Source organism: Choloepus didactylus, chromosome 23 (assembly GCF_015220235.1).
Source record: "Choloepus didactylus isolate mChoDid1 chromosome 23, mChoDid1.pri, whole genome shotgun sequence".
Classification (NCBI taxonomy): Eukaryota; Metazoa; Chordata; class Mammalia; order Pilosa; family Megalonychidae; genus Choloepus; species Choloepus didactylus.
The window spans coordinates 8,498,190-8,515,031 of record NC_051329.1 but is presented as its reverse complement, the minus strand read 5'-3'; the positions used below and the strand labels follow the sequence as shown (position 1 = coordinate 8,515,031).

The 16,842-nt window shown below is 38.6% G+C and overlaps 1 protein-coding gene across 5 annotated transcripts in view; it reads left to right on the top strand.

Moving 5' to 3' along the window:
* The first annotated feature begins 1,145 nt into the window (after positions 1 to 1,145).
* Positions 1,146 to 16,842, top strand: part of CCDC62 (coiled-coil domain containing 62) — a 48,125-nt gene continuing 32,428 nt past the window's right edge. For 2 of the 5 annotated variants that reach the window (XR_005214037.1, XM_037817209.1), the window contains exons 1-3: positions 1,309 to 1,478; positions 3,830 to 4,022; positions 5,895 to 6,061. Coding sequence is in view for 4 of the 5 variants with exons in the window: in XM_037817209.1 (XP_037673137.1) it covers positions 1,443 to 1,478; positions 3,830 to 4,022; positions 5,895 to 6,061 (396 nt within the window). In the remaining variant the exon portion in view is untranslated. Of the gene's footprint in view, positions 1,479 to 3,829; positions 4,023 to 5,894; positions 6,062 to 16,842 lie in introns of all 5 variants that reach the window. The other 3 variants (XM_037817210.1, XM_037817208.1, XM_037817211.1) reach the window with 3 other exon arrangements.

Sequence of the window (16,842 nt, the reverse complement as noted above, 5' to 3'; positions counted from 1 at the left end):
AATAACCATATAAGATAAGTCTCATTTTCCATAACTTTCTGTACACGGACATTTATGGTGAGTGTTGGGAGAGTGGTTGCCTGGTGAACAATGGCATTTAAGGGCCTCCTAGAAAAACACCAGATCTTACAATGGTGAAATCTGAGAAGCATGTGAATTAGACTGCTGCTTCAGTTCGAAAATTGACATTAAACTCATTCTTTTTTCATCTTTCTCATTCCACCACCGAGAATTATTGCACAGTCGTCTATTGATACTTGTTAACTAGACAGAATTTGCTTTCTTAATTTTAAATTCCAAGACAGTCTTATTGGTCCTCCTAAACACAAGCCTGTCCTGAGAAGAAAAGCATCATCCAAATCAGTAAAGCCTCAAAGTAAATTTTAATTTTCCTATTCCATTTTCAGATCATCTAGTATAAACACCAGGGCATGTTCCCCTAATTCATATTCAAAGAAGTAAAATTAAAGTTGAAATACATCTCTCAGAAGGTATTTGGTAATTTGTCTTGCCCATAATGCTATCTAATGGGTTAAGTATTAGGGGGTGAGCAACCAGGGATAAGTGCTGTCTTTTCATAGTCCTGTTGGTATATAACATCTCAATGAGTCTAAGGAGGAAGGGGTGACTATGACACAACACAAGAAAAAGCTTAGATTCAACCCAGGATGTAGTGCATTTTCTCATGACAAAGTGCCATTGTTCTCATTACTATCAGGAACTACATCAAGGGTCAAGAGTAAAAATTTTTTTTCTCTATTGGTGAGTCTTGGTTTAGAGCTGTCTGCTGGAAAGGCCAGCAACTGCTAACCTCCAGGGCTGGGCATCTGCCTCCATTCATTTAGTCGTTGGAATACCAGGCACTGCCAGGTATACAAAGTAATGAACAAGACCGAAGAGTAGTAACTGAGCAACCCAAATGTCATACAACCATACTGGAAGATGGGGACGTAGAAACAGCCTTTAACTGGTTTTAATCATTCACTGGGTACTGACAAAAAACAAAACAAAAAACAGCTCCTTGAGGCCCTGATAGCGCCGAAGCCCTAAAAGGTGGTAATAGGTTTTAAACTCTCAGAATAAACCATCTGGAAGTCCCTAGACCCAATGTGGAGCGACAACATGCTGGAGAAGTGGGAACGGCCGGGTCGCGCCCCCGAGGTCCCTGGGTGGGAGCCTCGACCTCTCGGCCTCGGATCGCGCAGCCCGAAGATGTCGCGGTGACCGAAGTGGCCCCTTCGCGACGCCGTAGGCCCGGCGGGCCGTGCGCGTGTGAGCTGGGGCGGCGGTTTGTGTGGGCTTGCTGGGCCGGCCGCGGGCGCCGGGCTGCGGCGCTGCGGGGCTGCGGGTCACCTGGCTCGCCCCGCCGCTCCGGGCGGGCGCGCCTATGGCGTTTCGAAGGTGACGCTGCCCGCACTGACTACGCGGCGGAGGAAACACCTATGAACCCTTCGGCGACCTTCCTCACCCGGCGCCAGGTGAGCGGCCGCCGCGGGCTCGCCGGGGCCTCCTGGGCGCTGCTGGGTGCGAGGGGAAAGCGAAACACTCGACGCGGGGCGTTTTGGCAAACTGGTGGCGTTTTGTTTTGTTTTTTTAAAAAAGAACTCATTCAGCTTTGAAACGGTACACAAGTACATGGAGTAAAAACCGAGGATCACATCCGTTTTCATAATAAAACATGTTATTTAGTCCAGGCAGAGAGACAGTCGCGACTTTTTAATAAGAATTAGTACTTTTACAGCTGCTTTTCTGTCCGCCACGTGGCTTCATTTCCTTACTTTACCTCACAGGAACCCGGCGAGTGGGGGAGCGCTCTTACTAACTTCAGTCTATTTTTTGTTTTTTGTTTGCTTTTGGGGGGTAGACTTTATTTTTTAGAGCAGTTGTAGGTTTACAGGAAAACTACGCAAAAGTACAGGGTTCCTGTATACCGCGTCCTCCCCCCTTTTCCCTATTATTAGAGTTTTGCGATTGGTGTGGTGCATTTGTTAACAATTGATGAAGCAATGTTATTATAATGACGCTAGTTAACTCAAGTCTGTAGTTTCCATTAGGGTTCTCTCTCTGTTGTGAAGTTCTATGGGTGTGTGTGTGTTTAATTTATATGCGTTTTACATATATACAACTTAAAATTTCACATTCTAACAGTTTTCCGTTATGCAATTCAGTGATGGTAATTACATTCACAATATTGTTACCATTACCACCATGCAGTACCAAAACTTTTCCATCACCCCAAACATTATAACTCCGTTTTACCAAAAAGTCCTGAAAATGGGCTTATCCGAGATTTTCCAGCTGAGTGGTTCTTAGTCTCTTTATCTTGTTTTATTTTCCTTATTGTTTTTATCATTGTATGACCAGATTCTTGCCGATTGCCTGTTTTCTTCTGCTTGGATATAAGCTCCTTGCCTGGTGTGCTCACTGCTGTATCCTTAGCCACTGGCACTCAGTAAATTTTTTGAATGAATGAATGAATGAATGAATGGCTCTCCTAGGTCTAGAGTTCTAGTCATGTCTACCACTTGGGTACTCTGACTCCAGATTCCATTTTCTTTTCAGTAAACTACCATGTGCTCGGTTATTAGTAAGTAACTGTAATCCATTCATACTTATTTATTTACAAATCTTATTTTTCAAAAAGCAGAAATGATGTACCTGGGCCGCTGGTGAACTTTTAGCGACTGCCTTTAAGTTAGACCTCTTAAAGGAACACCTTTAGTTCTTTATTTTGTAGAAGGGAGCAGTTCCATTATTTGAAACGTGATTTACACTCTTAATAATAACTAATGTTTGTTGAGTGCTTACTGTGTGGCAGGCAGGGTACCAAATGTTTAAATTATTTTGCTTAATTCTCACAATTCTAAGGAGGTAAGTGCTGTTACTACTTTTTCACAGTGGGAAAACTAAGGCTTAGGGAAGTTAAGTAACTTGCCCAAGGTTAAGTGGCTGATTCTAGATTCTCACTTAGTTCAGACTAACTTCACTGCATTAGACTTCAAAATTATATATTATTAAAATGAATTATTGTAGATAATTTTGTTAGATGTGATAATAGTGTCATGGTTATGTAAGAAATGTTCATTTTTAGAGATGCGTGCTGAAGCTTGTAAGAGTGAAATGGTGTATTTTTTCTCAACAAAGAAAAGAAAACAAAAATCGAAGCAGATGCCACAAAATCTTGGTAATGTAGAATCTAGGAAATGAGTATATGGGAATTTATTGTACTATTCTTGTCTTTTGTTTATGTTTGAAAATTTTCCTTACAAAATTTGATGTTAATTAGGTATGTTGAATTTGGACCAGTCACAATTTTAAATTGTACTTGGTCGATTGAGTGTGTATAGATGGGTCAGGTGTTACATTTGTAATAAATATTTAACACTGGAAAATTTAATTCTGTTTTTTTAAGACTGTAATTCCCATTATTTAAACAGTTAATTTTTTCATGTTTCCTTTTACTTGATTACTCCAGAATTGCTGGGCCAGGGTAGGGAGATAATATTTTTGATTGGTACAAGGAGTTGACAGCAAAGAAAAGAAAATACAGAAACAGGTTTATTTGTGGTTAGCCAGTGGAGGTTTTAGAAGCCAAGTCCCACTTTTTAAGAGTGGTATACGGTATGACAGAGGGTGATAGAAAGAGTGTATGATAGGGTTGAACTTGTTTTAAATATGCTTAATTTTGAAGGCATGTTATTAACATTGAATAAAACAGTTTACCTAGAATTGGCAGCAAAAGAAGATATAATTATTTGGAAAATACGCTTTGGCTGATTTATGTTATTGATTAGTTATATTTTGATGTAAAACCACTTTCTACGTTTAGGACATTGGGTCAGAAGTTGAGGTTTCCACTATTGAAAAGCAACGGAAAGAACTGCATCTGCTAATTGGAGAATTGAAAGATCGAGATAAAGAGCTCAATGATATGGTCGCAGTGCATCAAAGACAACTTCTTTCATGGGAAGAGGATCGGCAGAAAGTGTTGACTTTGGAAGAACGATGCAGCAAATTAGAAGGTCAGAAATACATTCAGCAACATCTGTTATACACTTCTGTACTCTTAACATGTTTTAAGGGGAAGATAGAGATGAAATAGAGAATGCAAACCCTGCAGTCCTGGAGTTTAGTCTCCTTGAAAATAGAAGGACTTAAGAACACTCAGAATTAGAATTAAACAGACAAACAAATGGGAATTAAAGTAGGGCAAACAAGGTACTTAAATGTAAAAAGATGCTAGATAAAGCTCCAGTTATCATGGGGCTGGTGTCAAGGTTGTATCTGAAGGAAGCTAATTTTGAGCTAGACTATGAATAAAGATGCCATACACTGGCCTTTTTTTTCTTCTTGAACTGACTCAAAGATTTTAAACTTTTGGTATTGATCTTAAGCACCTAAAATGGTCATCTTGTATTTTACTGTTATGGCAGTTTTAACATGTTAACCTCTGTCAAAAATGGCTTGCAAAAATTTTCTTTTATTGTTATATTTTAACTCCACCATCCTTTTAGTGCTGTGTTAAAGTCTGAATGTTCTGATGACACAAAATTAGTACTAGAATGTATCAAAGAGGAGAGCACTTGATCTGTTTAATAGAAAGTAACCATGTACTACCTTATTTTTTACTTATATTTCATAAAGGATTCTATAGAGGTGGCAATGTAAATATGTATCATTCTCCATTTCTTTAATGACCATCTAATTTTACCCTGACTATGCTTATACTCACACATATATATACACACGAACACTGTGTTTAATATGGTTGCATATTAAATGTAGTATGATATCTCTTGTATAAACATGTTAAAGAATAAAGATAACAGATTATATATCACCATCAGTTTCTGATTTTAAAATGGGCAAAATACTTAATAGGCACATCATGAAAAGAGGAAAATTGAAAGGCCAATGAATATATGAAAAGGTTTCCATTCTCATTAGGAATTAGGGAAATGCAAATTAAAACCATAATGAGATACCATTTAACATCTACGAGACTGGCAAAAATTATTAAGTGTTGGTAAAGATGTGTGGTGCAAAGGGAATCAGTTGGTGCAACCACTTTGGAAAGTTGTTTGACAGTTATCTGATAAAGCTGAATATGTGCATAGCCTATGGCCTAGCAATTCTTAACGTACATATGATTCACTTAAGGATCTTGTTAAAATGTAAATTCTGATTCAGTAAGTCTGGGGACTAAGATTCTGCATTTCTAACAAGTTCCCAGGTGATGCCAATGATGCTAGTCCAAGGACCACAGTTTGCAAGTCTCTAGAGAAACTTGCAAATATGCATCAAGATACATGTACAAGAATATTGAGAACAGTTGCAAAGCAGAAACAACCCAAGTGATTGTCAGTAGAAGAATGGGTAAATAAATTTTGGTATGATCATATAATGGAATAGTATGTAATAATGAAAGTATGCAAACATGGATTACACAAAACAGCATGGGTGCATATTGGGATCATCATCTTAAGTGGAAAAAGCAGACAGAAGAATTCATAGAGTATAATTCCATTTATATATGGTTCAGACTAATGTAGTTTTTAGGGATGTGGTCATAGGTGGTAAAAACTGTAACAAAAGCAAGGAAATGAGGGATTGTGTTCAGGAGGTGACACACGGAGCTCTGGGCTGCTGACAGTGCTGTTTCTCGACTTGGTACAGAGTACACTACTGTTCTGTTTATAACTATATTAAACTGCACACAAATGAATTTTATGACTTTCTCATGTTCATTTCACAGTTAAAATGTGTTTTATAAAAGGAATTATCCTTTAAAAAATTCTTTAGCTCACTTTTACTTTTTAGCCGCTGATTTTGAAAATAACAAATTTTAAGCTTTAGATTTGACCACAAATAATTACTGATGAAATTTCCCTCAGGTGAACTACATAAAAGAAGTGAAATAATAAAGTCACTCACGAAGAAGGTAAAAATCCTTGAATCTAATCAGAATGAATGCCAAATGGTTCTTCAGAAGACTCAATTACAACTTCAAGAAATGGCTCAAAAGGCAACCCATGCTTCTCTCCTCTCTGAAGACCTTGAGGTTGATTTTATTTTTTGATAAGCTTCACTAGTCTGAATCTTGTTTGTGTTTAAGTCATGGAAACATTAGGTGGAATATTTCTATTAAAAATGCATGTTGTGTATATGAAAATATATACATACATACATATATCATAGTGTTGCTGACAGGGCAACGCTGAAATGAGACACAGACACAAAGTTAAGATTTAAGGGAGCAGGGGATCCACTGCATCTCGTGCTAAGTGGGTGCTGATGCACCTGTTCTCCAGTTATTTATTCGTTTGTTACACAAAGCAAGAGTACGCTACGTGATCAAAAGCATTTAGGGTCTCTCAGATATTAATCTTTACATCCTGCTGCAGATACGAAGGAACAATCTGGGGTCAATGGTTAACGCTGCTGTCATAGTCACAAGACACACATCTTTACGAGGCGTGCCTACACGGCGTTCCATGCAGGCTTGTGGCCCAGTGTTCCAGGCCATCACCCCGGACATGGTCTAAGTGACATGAAAAGCTTGGTTCCCCACATATCTCCCTTTTTGTTTCTTCAGTGCAGACAGGATGGACCAAGCAGCTTCTTTCTGCTTTAGATCTGAGAGGGTTTTTCTTGTGCATCTGAGGACTAAACAAAGACATAAGATGATTAACAAAATTAGGAGAATACTACCCAGGAACCCACCACCAAGGGATTTAACCCATACTATAGGATTTAATTTTTCAAAGCCATTGGCAATACCTTGCATTGTCTCTGATTCTGATAGAACATTAAGATTAGCATTTTGGATATTACCTACTGTTTCTTGCAATTTTAAAATATCCATGGTAAGATTACCATGATGTTCGATTAAATGTCTCTTGACTCTATCCCATGTAAAATGGGGGTCGTTATATTTATGGGGAGTGACACAAAATGTTGATGTATTCCAGTCACACTGTAATTTAAACCGGTATCGTAAGTTTTCAGCTTCCTCCCCTACAAGGAGAACAGCATTCTCTAGATTCACAAGATGGGCATTAATTTCTTTGTCAGTTTGTGACTGTTCCCCCATGCTTTACTCGCATTTCTATGCCATTTTTGAACAAATGCTGTAGTTTGAATAGATTGATGTAGTGCTGTTCCTGCAACAGCGGCTGTGGTTGCAATAGCTATTATGCCAATCAGAAACGCTATTAACAGTCCAAGAAATCTCTTTGTTCTTTTATATACCTTTTCTAAAATTTGTATTAACATATGCATATCAGGTGACAATTCCCAAGGTCTGTGCTGTGAAACAGGGAGCCACAGGCCTTGTGTCGTCTAAGAATTACAATAGTAATATTTTTAGAGTCTTTGGTGTTATTCAAGCAAGTATAAAGTGAACAACTTTTATTCTCCATACAATTAATTTCCTTAGTAATTATATTAATAGTGAGATTTCCTACCCAAAAGACATAAGGATCTCTAACACAGGCTTGTATTCCAATAGTATCTATTTTTTGTAAAATTTAGAGTATAATTAATCTTAATCGTATAATTCCCATTCCATCTGGAAATGTTATATAAACTAATAGGGAGCCTCCAAAGCGTATCTTGAACATAGGAATTATTTAAAGTAGGTTTGGGTGGGGACCAGCCAATGCCGTGCCAAATAATAGGATATCTTGCCGGGGTTTGAATACTGTAAGAATGATTATAATTATGAACTTCCCATTTTAGTCTCTTGTAATCAGAGCACTTTGCATTAGTGCAATTCTGAACTGCATACCCCTTAGGGGACCAGTCAGTTACAATTCCATGGGAACCATTCTGCACCAACACTCCACTAACTGCTCTACAATTATCCCAATATACCCTTTGCATTTCTGGTGACCAGTGTTTTGGTATGTAACAAATAGGGCGTTGGGGAGCATGGTCCTGAATAGTAATATTTTCATTGTAGGCTAAACTATAGCCAGATAGTAGGAACAGGGATGCTTTGGAGACATTATCTTGCTTGGGTATGACTGATAACCATGCTTGCCAAGTCAGGGCCAGGCATCCTTCACTCTGTCCCACACACAAAGGTAAATGTGTAAAAGCTAATGATTGAGAATAGTTCTTTCCTTCCTCCTCAGGAAACTGAGGAAGTCATCAATTGGAGGAGGCAGCCAAGTACCGTTGCTAAAATACACAGTGGTAGAGGGATGATCCCATTCTACAGGCTGTAGCAACGGAGGATTAGGAGTGTAAGCCCAATAGGTATAATTTCCAGAATGAGCACATGCCGGAGATATACTCACAGCAACGGCAATTAAAGCCAACATTTCCGCCGTCAGGTTAGGACCTGTCATAGGCAGCTGAGCTTGCTGAACTTGTTTTTCAGCATCCTGACACAGCTTTTTTATCTGACCCCAAGTTAGATGTCGGGCTTCCCTAGTTCGGGGTGTTGGCCCGATCACTGTCATCTTCAGTGTCAGACCCTGGAACTGCATCACCCGTGGCTTGACGTCCCACAGGAATTTTCTTTTTCTTGTTGGCCCCATGGTACGGCTTCAGTCGTTGGGCTGGTATCCAAATTGTAGTTCGTCCGTCACCTGGGGAAACACAAGCATAACGTCTTCCCCATGTTAGCAATTTTCCCATTGTCCATTGATTGGTTAACACATCCTTCCACCATATGGGAGGTGCTTTCTGAGAGTGATGGTTTGGTGTTTTTTCAGTCGGGAAATGCCGTTCTGCGGCAGTGCTGCCCAGTTTTTCATAAAAATTTAAAAAATTTAAAGTAAATAAGGCTTTTGATAATCTCTCATAGGGAGTTCCATCATCTTCCCCTTTTTGTTTTTGCAACATAGTTTTTATTTTTTTTTATTTTTTATTTTTTTTTTTGCATTTTCTTTTTTTATCTTCATTTTATTGAGATATATTCACATACCACGCAGTCATACAAAACAAATCGTACATTCGATTGTTCACAGTACCATTACATAGTTGTACATTCATCACCTAAATCAATCCCTGACACCTTCATTAGCACACACACAAAAGTAACAGGAATAATAATTAAAGTGAAAAAGAGCGATTGAAGTAAAAAAGAACACTGGGTACCTTTGTCTGTTTGTTTGTTTTCTTCCCCTATTTTTCTACTCATCCATCCATAAACTAGACAAAGTGGAGTGTGGTCCTTATGGCTTTCCCAATCCCATTGTCTCCCCTCATAAGCTACATTTTTATACAATTGTCTTTGAGATTCATGGGTTCTGGGTTGTAGTTTGATAGTTTCAGGTATCCACCACCAGCTACCCCAATTCTTTAGAACCTAAAAAGGGTTGTCTAAATTGTGCGTAAGAGTGCCCACCAGAGCGACCTCTCGGCTCCTTTTGGAATTTCTCTGCCACTGAAGCTTATTTCATTTCCTTTCACATCCCCCTTTTGGTTCAAGAAGATGTTCTCCGTCCCACAATGCCAGGTCTACATTCCTCCCTGGGAGTCATATTCCATGTTGCCAGGGAGATTCACTCCCCTGGGTGTCTGATCCCACGTAGGGGAAAGGGCAGTGATTACATCTTTCAAGTTGGCTTAGCTAGAGAGAGAGGGCCACATCTGAGCAACAAAGAGGCATTCAGGAGGAGGCTCTTAGGCACAATTATAGGGAGGCCTAGCCTCTCCTTTGCAGCAACCGTCTTCCCAAGGGTAAATCCTATGGTAGAGGGCTCAACCCATCAAACCAGCAGTCCCCTATGTCTGTGGTCATGTTAGCAACCATGGAGGTGGGGTAGACCAATACCCCTGCATTCTCCACAGGCTCCTCAAGGGGCTCTACATATTTTTTTCCTTGTTTTTTTTTTTTTTTTTTAACTTTTTTCTTTTTTAAAATCGACTGTATGAAAAAAAAATTTTTTTTTAATTAAAAAAAAAAACATACAATAAAAGAACGTTTCAAAGAGACCATAACAAGGGAGTAAGAAAAAGACAACTAACCTAAGATAACTGCTTTACTTCCAACATGTTCCTACTTTACCCCAAGAAAGTTACCTAGTATAGCAACATTTCTGTGAACTTGTTCCTACTATACCATCAGAATTTTTTTTAAGAGTTTTATTTTTTTTTATTTTTTTATTTTTTTTAATCTTCATTTTATTGAGATATATTCAGATACCACGCAGTCATGCAAAACAAATCGTACATCGATTGTTCACAGTGCCATTACATAGTTGTACATTCATCACCTAAATCAATCCCTGACACCTGCATTAGCACACACAAAAATAACAAGAATAATAATTAAAATGAAAAAGAGCAATTGAAGTAAAAAAGAACACTGGGTACCTTTGTCTGTTTGTTTGTTTGTTTCCTTCCCCTATTTTTCTACTCATCCATCCATAAACTAGACAAAGTGGAGTGTGGTCCTTATGGTTTTCCCAATCCCATTGTCACCCCTCATAAGCTACATTTTTATACAATTGTCTTCGAGATTCATGGGTTCTGGGTTGTAGTTTGATAGTTTCAGGTATCCACCACCAGCTACCCCAATTCTTTAGAACCTAAAAAGGGTTGTCTAAATTGTGCGTAAGAGTGCCCACCAGAGTGACCTCTCGGCTCCTTTTGGAAACTCTCTGCTACTGAAGCTTATTTCATTTCCTTTCACATCCCCCTTTTGGTTCAAGAAGATGTTCTCCATCCCACGATGCCGGGTCTACATTCTTCCCCGGGAGTCATATTCCATGTTGCCAGGGAGATTCATTCCCCTGGGTGTCTGATCCCATGTAGGGGGGAGGGCAGTGATTTCACCTTTCAAGTTTGCTTAGGTAGAGAGAGAGGGCCACATCTGAGCAACAAAGAGGCATTCGGGAGGAGGCTCTTAGGCACAGTTGTAGGGAGGCCTAGCCTCTCCTTTGCAGCAACCGTCTTTCCCAAGGTTAAAACCTATGGTAGAGGGCTCAACCCATCAAACCAGCAGTCCCCTATGTCTGTGGTCATGTTAGCAACCATCGAGGTGGGGTAGGCCAATACCCCTGCATTCTCCACAGGCTCCTCAAGGGGGCACTACATATTTTTTTCCTTGTTTTTTTTTTTTTTTAACTTTTTTTTCTTTTTTAAATCAACTGTATGAAAAAAAAATTAAAAAAAAAACAACAAAAAACAAACATACAATACAAGAACATTTCAAAGAGACTATAACAAGGGAGTAAGAAAAAGACAACTAACCTAAGATAACTGCTTTACTTCCAACCTGTTCCTACTTTACCCCAAGAAAGTTACATAATATAGCAACATTTCTCTGAACTTGCTCCTACTATATCCATCAGAAATTAACAGACCATAGTCATTCCTGGGCATCCCCAGAACGTTAAATAGCTTATCTGTTCTTCTTGGATTATTGTTCCCCCTTCCTTAATTGCTCTCTATTGCTAGTTCCCCTACATTCTAGATTATAAACCATTTGTTTTACATTTTTCAAAGTTCACATTAGTGGTAGCATATAATATTTCTCTTTTTGTGCCTGGCTTATTTCACTCAGCATTATGTCTTCAAAGTTCATCCATGTTGTCATATGTTTCACGAGATCGTTCCTTCTTACTGCCGCGTAGTATTCCATTGTGTGTATATACCACATTTTATTTATCCACTCATCTGTTGAAGGACATTTGGGTTGTTTCCATCTCTTGGCAATTGTGAATAATGCTGCTATGAACATTGGCGTGCAGATATCTGTTCGTGTCACTGCTTTCCGATCTTCCGGGTATATACCGAGAAGTGCAATCGCTGGATCGAATGGTAACTCTATATCTAGTTTTCTAAGGAACTGCCAGACTGACTTCCAGAGTGACTGAACCATTATACAGTCCCACCAACAATGAATAAGAGTTCCAATTTCTCCATATCCCCTCCAGCATTTGTAGTTTCCTGTTTGTTTAATGGCAGCCATTCTAACCGGTGTTAGATGGTATCTCATTGTGTTCTTAATTTGCATCTCTCTAATAGCTAGTGAAGCTGAACATTTTTTCATGTGTTTCTTGGCCATTTGTATTTCCTCTTCAGAGAACTGTCTTTTCATATCTTTTGCCCATTTTATAATTGGGCTGTCTGTACTATTGTCATTGAGTTGTAGGATTTCTTTATATATGCAAGATATCAGTCTTTTGTCAGATACATGGTTTCCAAAATTTTTTTCCCATTGAGTTGGCTGCCTCTTTACCATTTTGAGAAATTCCTTTGAGGTGCAGAAACTTCTAAGCTTGAGGAGTTCCCATTTATCTATTTTCTCTTTTGTTGCTTGTGCTTTGGGTGTAAAGTCTAGGAAGTAGCCGCCTAATACAAGGTCTTGAAGATGTTTTCCTACATTATCTTCTAGGAGTTTTATGGTACTTTCTTTTATATTGAGATCTTTGGTCCATTTTGAGTTAATTTTTGTGTAGGGGGTGAGGTAGGGGTCCTCTTTCATTCTTTTGGATATGGATATCCAACTCTCCCAGCCCCATTTGTTGAAAAGACCATTATGACTCAGTTCAGTGACTTTGGGGGCCTTATCAAAGATCAGTCGGCCATAGATCTGGGGGTCTATCTCTGAATTCTCAATTCGATTCCATTGATCTATATATCTATCTTTGTGCCAGTACCATGCTGTTTTGACAACTGTGGCTTTATAATAAGCTTCAAAGTCAGGGAGTGTAAGTCCTCCCACTTCGTTTTTCTTTTTTTAGAGTGTCTTTAGCAATTCGAGGCATCTTCCCTTTCCAAATAAATTTGATAACTAGCTTTTCCAAGTCTGCAAAGTAGGTTGTTGGAATTTTGATTGGGATTGCATTGAATCTGTAGATGAGTTTGGGTAGAATTGACATCTTAATGACATTTAGCCTTCCTATCCATGAACATGGAATATTTCTCCATCTTTTAAGATCCCCTTCTATTTCTTTTAGTAGAGTTATGTAGTTTTCTTTGTATAGGTCTTTTACATCTTTGGTTAAGTTTATTCCTAGGTACTTGATTTTTTCAGTTGCTATTGAAAATGGTATCTTTTTCTTGAGTGTCTCTTCAGTTTGTTCATTTCTAGCATATAGAAACATTACTGACTTATGTACATTAATCTTGTATCCCGCTACTTTGCTAAATTTGTTTATTAGCTCTAGTAGCTGTATCGTCGATTTCTCAGGGTTTTTCAGATATAAGATCATATCATCTGCAAACAATGACAGTTTTACTTCTTCTTTTCCAATTTGGATGCCTTTTATTTCTTTGTCTTGCCGGATTGTCCTGGCTAGCACTTCCAGCACAATGTTGAATAACAGTGGTGACAGCGGGCATCCTTGTCTTGTTCCTGATCTTAGAGGGAAGGCTTTCAGTCTCTCACCATTGAGTACTATGCTGGCTGTGGGTTTTTCATACATGCTCTTTATCATATTGAAGAAGTTTCCTTCAATTCCTACCTTTTGAAGTGTTTTTATCAAAAACGGATGTTGGATTTTGTCAAATGCTTTTTCAGCATCTATTGAGATGATCATTTGATTTTTCCCTTTCGAATTTTTAATGTGTTGTAATACATTGATTGATTTTCTTATGTTGAACCATCCTTGCATGCCTGGAATGAACCCCATGTGGTCATGGTGTATGATTTTTTTAATGTGTCTTTGGATTCGATTTGCAAGTATTTTGTTGAGGATTTTTGCATCTATATTCATTAGGGAGATTGGCCGGTAGTTTTCCTTTTTTGTAGCATCTTTGCCTGCTTTTGGTATTAGATTGATGTTCGCTTCATAAAATGAGTTAGTTAGTGTTCCATTTTCTTCAATGCTTTGAAAGAGTTTGAGTAAGATTGGTGTCAGTTCTTTCTGGAAAGTTTGGTAGAATTCCCCTGTGAAGCCATCTGGCCCTGGGCATTTATTTGTGGGAAGATTTTTGATGACTGATTGGATCTCTTTGCTTGTGATGGGTTGATTGAGGTCTTCTATTTCTTCTCTGGTCAGTCTAGGTTGTTCATATGTTTCCAGGAAATTGTCCATTTCCTCTACATTATCCAGTTTGTTGCCATACAGTTGTTCATAGTATCCTCCTGTAATTTTTTTAATTTCTTCAGGATCTGCAGTTATGTCACCTTTTTCATTCATTATTTTGTTTATATGGGTCTTCTCTCTTTTTGATTTTGTCAGTCTAGCTAGGGGCTTGTCAATCTTGTTGATCTTCTCAAAGAACCAACTTTTGGTGATATTTATCCTCTCTATTGTTTTTTTGTTCTCTATGTCATTTATTTCTGCTTTAATCCTTGTTATTTCTTTTCTTGTACTTGGTTTAGGATTGGTTTGCTGTTCATTTTCTAGCTTCTTCAGTTGATCCATTAGTTCTTTGATTTTGGCTCTTTCTTCCTTTTTAATATATGCGTTTAGTGCTATAAATTTCCCCCTCAGTACTGCTTTTGCTGCATCCCATAGGCTTTGGTATGTTGTGTTCTCATTTTCATTCGTCTCTATATATTTAGCAATTTCTCTTGCTATTTCTTCTTTAACCCACTGATTGTTTAGGAGTGTGTTGTTTAACCTCCAGGTATTTGTGAATTTTCTAAGTCTCTGATGGTTATTGACTTCTAATTGTATTCCATTGTGGTCAGAGAATGTGCTTTGAATAATTTCAATCTTTTTAAATTTATTGAGGCTTGTTTTATGTCCCAGCATATGATCTATTCTGGAGAAAGTTCTGTGAGCACTAGAAAAGTATGTGTATCTTGGTGATTTGGGATATAATGTTCTATATATGTCTGTTAAATCTAATTCATTTATCAGATTGTTTAGGTTTTCAGTTTCCTTATTGGTCTTCTATCTGGTTGATCTATCTATAGGAGAGAGTGATGTGTTGAAGTCTCCCACAATTATTGTGGAAACATCAATTGCTTCCTTTAGTTTTGCCAGTGTTTCTCTCATGTATTTTGTGGCACCTTGATTGGGTGTATAGACATTTACGATTGTTATTTCTTCTTGTTGAATTGCCCCTTTTATTAGTATGTAGTGGCCTTCTTTGTCTCTCAAAACATCCCTGCATTTAAAGTCTATTTTATCTTGAGATTAATATTGCTACACCTGCTTTCTTTTGGCTGTAGCTTGCATGAAATATTTTTTCCATCCTTTCACTTTCAATTTCTTTGTGTCCCTGTGTCTAAGATGAGTCTCTTGTATGCAACAAATTGATGGTTCATTTTTTTTTGATCCATTCTGCGAATCTATATCTTTTAATTGGGGAGTTGAATCCATTTACATTCAGCGTTATAACCGTGAAGGCATTTCTTGAATCAGCCATCTTATCCTTTGGTTTATGTTTGTCATATATATTTTTCCCATCTTTCTATTAATATCCTTTATTGTACCCATACCGAATCTCTTTAGTACTGAACCTTTCTCCAAGTCTCTCTGTCCTTTCTTTGTGTCTCTGTCTGTAGGGCTCCCTTTAGTATCTCCAGTAGGGCAGGTCTCTTGTTAGCAAATTCTCTCAGCATTTGTTTGTCTGTGAAAAATTTAAACTCTCCCTGAAATTTTAAGGAGAGCTTTGCTGGATAAAGTATTCTTGGCTGGAAATTTTTCTCACTCAGAATTTTAAATATATCGTGCCACTGCCTTCTTGCCTCCATGGTGGCTGCTGAGTAGTCACTGCTTAGTCTTATGCTGTTTCCTTTGTATGTGGTGAATTGCTTTTCTCTTGCTGCTTTCAGAACTTGCTCCTTCTCTTCCATGTTTGACAGTGTGATCAGAATATGTCTCGGAGTGGGTTTATTTGGATTTATTCTATTTGGAGTTCGCTGGGCATTTATGATTTGTGTATTTATGTTGTTTAGAAGATTTGGGAAGTTTTCCCCAACAATTTCTTTGAATACTCTTCCTAGACCTTTACCCTTTTCTTCCCCTTCTGGAACACCAATGAGTCTTATATTCGGACGTTTTATATTATCTATCATATCCCTGAGGTTCGTTTCGATTTTTTCAAATTTTTTCCCCATTCTTTCTTTTATGCTTTCATTTTCCATTCTGTCATCTTCCAGGTCACTGATTCGTTGTTCAGCTTCCTCTAGTCTTGTACTATGAGTGTCCAGAATCTTTTTAATTTGGTCAACAGTGTCTTTAATTTCCATAAGATCATCTATTTTTTATTTAGTCTTGCAATGTCTTCTTTATGCTCTTCTAGAGTCTTCTTGATATACTTTGTATCCCGTACTGTGGTCTCATTGTTCATCTTTAGTTCTTTGAGTAGCTGCTCTAGGTGGTGTGTCTCTTCTGGTCTTTTGATTTGGGTGCTTGGGCTTGGGTTATCCATATCGTCTGGTTTTTTCATATGCTTCATAATTTTCTGTTGTTTTTGGCCTCTTGGCATTTGCTTAACTTGATGGGGTTCTTTTAGGATTTGTAGACCAATTGAAGTCCTTATCTCTAATTTATCAGATCAACAGCTTCGTGGGAACACTTTCTCTAACTAACCAGCAGGTGGCGTCCACAAGCCACCTGTTCTCCACAAGCCAGTTCTCCCCTGCTTAGCCTTTTTGGTGAGTGGGGGAGTGAGTCTTGTGGGGCCCAATTGGTGTACCAAGCTTGCGTGTGTAGTTGGTTGTGCCTGTCATGTGGGGCGTGTTTCTGGGCAGTCGGGGAGGGGGTGGGTGGCTCTAACAATCAAATCTCCCTGGTGATCCTGGAGTTTTAAAGCTGCTGCAATAGTCTAATCCTTCAGTTCAGTCCTGCCACAGTCTGTGTCTGCCACTGACCCACAAGTCCTTGGTATTGGCGTATGGCTGCTGCGACTTGCGAGTGGGTCCCTCTTCCAGGCTGTGCACCCCGGGTCCTCTGTTGAGGGATGACTGTGCTATGTCAC